Here is a 7,500-nt window from a genome sequence, read left to right as displayed (position 1 = left end):
TGAAAATGGCGTACAGTACAAATTACAAGCCCCTATATTTCGACCGCGGAAGAGCCTGCTTGCAGGTTACGTAGACCCCGTCTCAAAACCCTTTAATGGTCATAACCCTGTCGCAAAGAGTAAGGCATGGAGTTTCCGGTTTTGTGGTCTGTCCTCTATGGTGTATCGTGGTTAGCGCGCTCGACTCCGGATCGAATGGTCCAGGTTCGGGGCCAGGGACATTGTGTTGTGTTCTTGGGCAAGACACGTTACTCTCACGGTGCCTCTCTCCACCCAGGTGGGTACCGGCGTAATGCAGGGGGTAATCCTGCGATGGACTAGCATCCCATCCAGGGGGTAGTATAAATACTCCTAGTCGCTTCATGTTACGGAAACCGGAGATAAGCGCCTGCCTGATGGGCCTTCCTAGGCTCGTAACAGAGACTTTACCTTCACTCTAAAATGCGAGGGTAAATAAAGAAATGATGATGATGATACAAAACCAAATGTAACGTTGCTAAGAGACTAGTCTAGCCTCGCCCCAGGACTTCGGGGTGATAATCACGTGCGGTTCGTTGAGAAAGTGTAGACGTCCATTTTGGCTGTGCAGTTGTTGGAGTTGTTTCGAGACGTTATTAAATAAGAGTTTGATCACTGTTACACAAACAAAAATCGTAACTTTCATTCATCTGAATCATTATGTGCACAGGTTCTCAAATCTATCAAGTTCAAACGAAGGATTTCTCAAATATGAAATGCTGGTACTTGGCTCTCGCTAATTGCAATTCTACTTTTCAGGTAAATCTTTAGGGTTCATTCATTTTATTTATTTATTTATTTATTTATTTATTTATTTGCTCATTTTTTGTTCGTTCATTTCGTCAGTCTTTTGGTAAACTGATATTGCAGTTCCTTTTTCATTCATATATTCATCCAGTTATGCAGTCTTTCATTTATTATTTTATTTAAATTTATTTTTTATTTAGTTGATTATTTTATTTAAACATATTTAATGCATGAGCATTGCTCATTTAAACGGCTTAATTCTTTGATAACCTTATTTACAAATGGCAACTAGGATTAGGACAAAAAATTCTTTGATTAAATGTTTCTTTTTATTGAAAGCTAAAAAGAGCAAGGCTGATATGACAGTGAAGGAATATATTTTAAAAAGCCAATATTTCGAAAGGCACTGCCTTTCTTCATCAGGGTTTTACAAACAATGCCTACGGTGAACCGAAGACGTTACAATTTCAATAGTGATATGGCGTGTGATTTGATACAGCCCTAAAGATAAGGATTTCAACGGACTTAAAGGATACGGTACAATAATAATAAGAAATGATAATTGGAATTATATAACGGAAAGAAATATAAGGGAAAAGGGGGATTACATTTCATCTTTCTTACTAAGACCTAAATGTTCAAGAGTGTTCGCTATGTTTATGAGATATGCGTCTCTTGCTTTGCTTACACTGTCACGATTTGGAATGAATGAGCTCGAGTCCTTATCTCTTTAGGTAACCGTAGTCATTGCTTGTAAAACCCTGATGAAGAAAGGTAGTGCCTTTCGAAATATTGGCTTTTTTCAATATATTCCTTCACCGTTATATCAGCCTTGCTCTTTTTAGCTCTTTTATAATATTTAAATCGCTGATAAGATACTTCACCAGGAACCGGTGCTTCTGCTTTGTTACGCTTGTCCTTGCTTAGAAAGGTGTTCTTTTTATTGGGATTTTCAGGGAATACAAATTACTTACTCTCTCAATATCACTGGTAAGTATTAAGCTTTTCCTCAGTCCTTTTTATGTCGAGGTATGCTGATCGTTTAAAGCAAAACCATTGTATTCTTCATTTTAGGGGAGGCAACAAATATGGCGGTCAAACGTTACCATGGAAACCTGTTAACATCGATGTTGAGTTGCTTGATGATCACGTGGTACCATGTCACTACTTAATGGACTTTCGAAGCATGTTTGACTCGAGGCCCAAATAGTAGTTTTTATATACATTGTTTTTAACACTATATCTTGCTTGAGACATCATAGGCAAATAAAACGTTTACTTTTTCTTAAAACTCCTTATTCTGTTGTAGAGTTGGGAAGGGAGTATGACCCTTTGAGCGAATTTCCTTCCGATAAGCGACAATGGCAAGGAGATAATATATTTGGCGTTTTGTGTTGTAATTGAGAGAAGTAATTAAAATCAAATATCGTGACTAGAAATTAAAAGCACTTTATTTAAGTATTACGAGTCACTGAACGCATTCTCTATTTTTTTCCTTACTTGCATCTACTTTTGGCGCATACCCATTGTAGATGGGCTAGATGGTAATTCAGATTTCGTTTGTAGAAAGAGGGTGTGTCATGTCCTCTGTGTTGAAACTACATTGTGTAAAATTGGATATTTTTGGTTTTAAACACACGCCAGCGGTTTCTTTTTCTCTCTTACCAAAAACAAAAGGAAAGTATTTACACCAGGGGTTGGCGCTGACCATTGATTAGGGAGCTTAAGTACGCGATGTTTCTGAGCCAAAGACGGCAATCGGAAGTGAAAATATCACCCGAGAACTCGAAGGTTACCAATATGAACAAAAATGGTTAGTTTGTAAGAAACTGCGAAGATGCGTCGATGGGCCGAGTAAAAACCGAAACTTTGGTTGATTAAGGTAGATTAACCCCGTAAGAGAGATTCGTAAGCAGATGTTTCGAGTTTCGAGGGTTACCGTAGCTCTTGGTCAGAAAGAGGAATAGCTTACCATTTTTCTCTCAGCAAAAAAGAAGTAGCCCAATGCATCACCTAGCTGTCAGAGGAGAAGTACGAGGAATTAAAAATTACAAGAGGATGTTTCTCGCTTTCAAATCAACGTAACAATAACTCTACCATCGCCCTTATTCGCGCCTGCTTCATTCTTTTGATTTGTTCCGTTATTAAAAGAGCCCCCTCCCCCTGCGGTACCACTGAACAAAGTCCCGTTTACTCCCCCACCGGAATACCCACCCCCGCCCCCTCCATATTCGTAAGCGAATGACCCCCCGCCGAATCCTCCGTTAGCCACCGAAGATCTTCCACCAGTTCCCCCATTAAAAAAACTCAAAGGTACCGTTCCGAGTATCGCGCCACGTTCACCATCCCCATAAAGCCCGGCACCGCTTCCCGCTGGTATACTAAAATGTTCCCATTCAGTATCACACACTCGTCCCCCGTTCCCTCCGCTTCCCCCACACTGGGTCCCATTCTCCATAGCCTGACCTGGGTCGCCGTCGGTGTGAGGATAAAATTCATATGTTGTTCCCCCGCCCACACCTCCGCCAGCAATGATTAATGGAGCGCTTAGGTTGAAGTGGTAGACAAAAGTTCCACCACCTCCGCCCCCTGGCATATCTCCGAATGAGAGCCTACTTGTTCCACCTTCTTGTCCCACTAAAATTACAAGAATTGTCCCTCGGACAAGCTGGAACGTTCCTGTAATCTTTGCTCCTAAGCCACCGAGGTTCCACGTTATTGGATCCATGTAGCTCACATCATAAGTACCATTGGCACCGGAAGCACCTGTAGCCTCTATGACGTAATTTCCTGTTACAGGAACAATCCACAGTTGGTATCCAAAATCCAAAATAACCTGACCTTCCAATGGTGTTCCCAAGTAACCAGATGTACTTCTTGGCCCATGTTCACCTTGTGCACCCAAGGTTGTAAAAATATACTCAGTGTAGTCTACAACAAAAAAGATCAGTCTCAACAGCGTCAACAATGGCGAAACCCTAAACGTCAATAGCAGTCGTTTGTAATCTGTGAAGCGGTCCCCCAGGCCAAGTTGTTCAAGGGTGAAAAACTTTATTCGGTAGGTAAGTCGCTATCCGACTTTACAAAGACTTTAGTATAACCTCACTCAACCTTGGATACGAGCGCTCTAAGCACCTCGTTCTTTCCTGTGGATTTATGCCCCGCGCACAAATCAACGGATGAAAACTCGGACCGTAATTTTACAGTACAGACCTCGAACACGGTTAGTAAGAGGTATGAATATACAAGCGCTTTACGCTCTGAGTTTCTCTCTCATTGAAATCCCACCTGCCGCCCTCTTTTCTCCAGTGCTCGTGTTAGGTGCGGGATTGCGGAAAATTAACTCAGTTTTTAAAGGAACGAGGCGGGATGTAATGTGCTCTTTTGTCCTTTTTAATGAGCTTTCAAATGAAATACCAGGTGGTTTTTTTGCAATTCCGCACCCTGGGATCTCGCCCTATGTCCACTCTTCCCCCATCACTCAGTCAAACTTTTGATGCTTCCTCTCCCCAAAATAAAGACTCCTAAGACCCATTGAAGAACAAGATTTTAAAAAACAAATTTGAGAATAAAGTAACAGACATGTTTTTATGGCCGGAACTTGTGTAAATTAAATACTCACAAAATAACTACAAACCAACATGGCGGGCTTTACAATCAGTAAGTGTTCTCTCTCCATGTGCGCTAAATACCGTAAATGAATATGATGCAATAACCGGAAATTACCATCAACTAGCAATAACTGAACAAGGGATTTTGCAGCTTTTCTTGAGTTTCTATTACTCACTTGATACTGGCGCATCAAAGAGCGGTTGTAATGACTGGGTCATGCTGGTAATGGCTGGACGTAGAGATGCCACGCTGACCGACGAAGAACTCAGAGAAGAGAAAGCTGTTGGAGGCACTCTAGCCAAGGGCGAAATTGACTGAGATGCAGTTAATGACGAGGAACCTGTCATGAAAGATTTGGAATACTTTTATATCTTCCGGCTAAATTTTCCTCCTACCAAGTATTACGTAAGAGGAAGAATTAGGGTTTTCCAGAAATACCTGATACGGGTGCCGGAGCTTTACCAAGTTGCCTGACAATAGTATTAAATAAATATTGAAAAGTTGACTAGCTTAAAGCATCGACACTGTTACTTGTTGAAAACTCTTTCAAACCTCTTTAAAATCAAATGATAAATTCACATCTTTAAAAAAACATTGTATCAAAACAGGCGTCCAGAGTCCGCAACCCTCTATTCCCTTAGCACTTTTCCCCTAGAGCTTACAACCCCTCTTTGAAAAGAATCAAGGATCTGCTCAGAGAATAGATCATTTGAGTTAATGGAAAAACGATCTCAACTTAACTCAGTGAGGGGTTAAATGCGTTTCCCCTAAAATTAAAGATATATGATGCTTTGGTAAGAATTTTGTAACTTCAGGAAACGCCATGCCCGACCGTTAGTTAAGGTGGCATGTAATATGTCTTTTTTTTGCCGTCGCTTTAAACGGGCTGAGGACCTTGAGAAAAAGATTATAAATACGATCCTGTTTGACCAGAACGTTTGCGCTGATGTATTCTAAATTATGAACGGTTCGCGTGTCTAATTTTCTCGCAACTTTTATTCGATAGAATTGTTTTTGGGGCGCGCAATTCTTTTTTTAAACCACACAGAGAACTCGAGCCATTACTTTTTGGTGGAAATTAAATTTTAAGACCTTACTTATTTTAACTCCACAGGTGCTTCCACTCCAGGGCACTTTACAAGAACAGGTAAATGTCTCCCTTCTTGAATCAAACAAGCAAGAGCCGCCATTTAGACAACTTGTCAATTGACACCCCTGGAAAGTGAAACAGTTATATTACCTTGTCAAGTTTGAGTAAACCAGTAAATGATGCTGATCTAGACTAACTTCGTTTATTAAAAAAAACAAGAGATTACACTTTGTAAAAAGAAAAAATCATTTTAAACGAGTTAATTGTATAAGACTCACCCTCAGAAAGATGGAGAAGGTCACGCCTTGTTCATGAATTAGTTCTTTGTATCCAGGAATGTCTTCTTGCATGTTCAGTTCACAAGTTCTCTTGTCGCTTTGCTTAAAGTTTGTCGATGTACACCATGAGTGTCTCAGACATAACTGACTGCACATTAATAAACTAGGACACTCCAAACTTTTCACAACGTGGTCCACCAATCGCTTGTTATGTTGAGATATCGAATAAACGGATCTCGATGACAAGTTTTTTTCGCTGACCAAAACTGTGCTGGCGTTCATGACTACCTTTATTACAAGAACCAAGGTCACTTGCAATTGAGGACCATTTCGCACCTTTTTCTCCAACATTTTAAATTGCGCCTTAGTCAAGTTAGCTTTGTTCACGAAAATCTTAAGAAGGAACTGCCTTTGAGGTAAAGCGCAAAACACTGTTTAACATAACAAAGAAAGGAATGGAATATTTTTTATATTGAGCAAAAAAGCACTTTGGAGTCCTCTTTTTTTCCCTTTTTGATTGTTTTATAAGAAAAGTAACAGAACTGCTCGTAATAAACCAATATTAATAAAGAAACGGCAAATTGCAGGAACACAGTGTAAACTGCGTACATCGGCCGGTTGAAAGAATAAAATTGAGGAGCTTATATTGGCTTCGTTGAATGACCCAACTAACGGACTAAATGTTCTAAATGTACTCTTATTTCCAAAGAAAAGAAAATATTCAGTACGCAGCAATCCTTTCGGAAGGTTGGGAACCCGGATATTTAGAATATACACCGGCATCGTTTCATCACGGTAGCTCGGGAGGGGGTAAACCGGGGAAGAGTCACTTAAAATAAACTGTGTATTTCCGGTAATTGGACTGTAACGATTGTAGATATGAAGAAATCATAAACATTTTCTCAATACAGTTGTGGTGCTACAATTTTAAATTTTCTGTGTGGATATTTAAAAGTATAGTCACTAATCAACCACTTGGGCTCACACAACCCGAGCAGTTTCACAAGGGAAAGAGTTACGCCCCGTTGGACTTGATGCAAATCCGTTGCATGGTTAATACTGGTAATGGGTCAATATGTAGAGTAATTTATTACCTTTCAAACGTAAACTAAATTAAAAGTAAAAAGCTTTGTAACAAATGCATAGGCAGGTGTTGAACTAAGTGTAAATAAACCATCGTCATTGTTGGCTTGCATTTACTATCCCTGCATGCATAGTTATTAGAGGGAAATGGTTTGGAAGCTCGGCAAACATCAAAGGAGCAAACAAAAATGCCAAGATATATGTTGGAAAGTCCACGACCGTGCACAATTCTTTGTTTTGCGCTCATACACTATGCATGAATTACGTAACCAACACGATTCTATTGGTTAGTTCCTCAGTACGGAGTAAACAACAACTGTGTTTTGTGCACAGTCAAGGCCCAAAAAGGAGAACAAAAACATACAACAAAGAAATTTGTCGGGTTTCATAACCATTCCCCTCTATTAACTGTGCTGCATGTGAAACGAAAATTTGAAAAGTACACTTGACATGTCCTTGTCATTATTGTTTTTACTATAGCTGTCAAAGTTATAGATTTGCTTTTTGTAAAGTACATGGTATAAGGTCGTGGTGATACCTGAATTTTTTATACAGTTGTTGCTTTCACCCCAAAAAAAAATTATATGCTACCTTCCTTCTTACGCACACAAAAAGAATATTTGCAGCTGCTTGCGGCACGGAAACAATGCGTTCCAATATTGCTATAACAAT

At 39.8% G+C, this 7,500-nt stretch overlaps 2 protein-coding genes across 2 annotated transcripts in view; one reads left to right on the top strand and one right to left on the bottom strand.

Moving 5' to 3' along the window:
• LOC137983519 (transmembrane protein 145-like) overlaps positions 1-2,228 on the top strand; it is a 6,076-nt gene extending 3,848 nt beyond the window's left edge. The window contains exons 5-7 of the mRNA XM_068830701.1: positions 689-777; positions 1,722-1,755; positions 1,840-2,228. Coding sequence (XP_068686802.1) covers positions 689-777; positions 1,722-1,755; positions 1,840-1,937 — 221 coding nt within the window. The 3' untranslated portion in view covers positions 1,938-2,228. The remainder of the gene's footprint in view (positions 1-688; positions 778-1,721; positions 1,756-1,839) is intronic.
• A 608-nt stretch (positions 2,229-2,836) lies between these two features.
• LOC138009869 (leukocyte tyrosine kinase receptor-like) lies at positions 2,837-6,096 on the bottom strand. Its single transcript, XM_068856864.1, has 4 exons — positions 5,746-6,096; positions 5,475-5,592; positions 4,553-4,717; positions 2,837-3,696 (listed from the first exon to the last, which is right to left on the bottom strand). The coding sequence occupies exons 1-4, from the start codon at positions 6,094-6,096 to the stop codon at positions 2,837-2,839; spliced, it is 1,494 nt and encodes a 497-aa protein (XP_068712965.1).
• Positions 6,097-7,500: the final 1,404 nt, after the last annotated feature.

This window comes from Montipora foliosa, chromosome 1 (genome assembly GCF_036669935.1).
Source record: "Montipora foliosa isolate CH-2021 chromosome 1, ASM3666993v2, whole genome shotgun sequence".
NCBI lineage: Eukaryota > Metazoa > Cnidaria > Anthozoa > Scleractinia > Acroporidae > Montipora > Montipora foliosa.
Note: the sequence above shows the minus strand (reverse complement) of the source record. Positions and strands in the feature narration are given on the sequence as shown.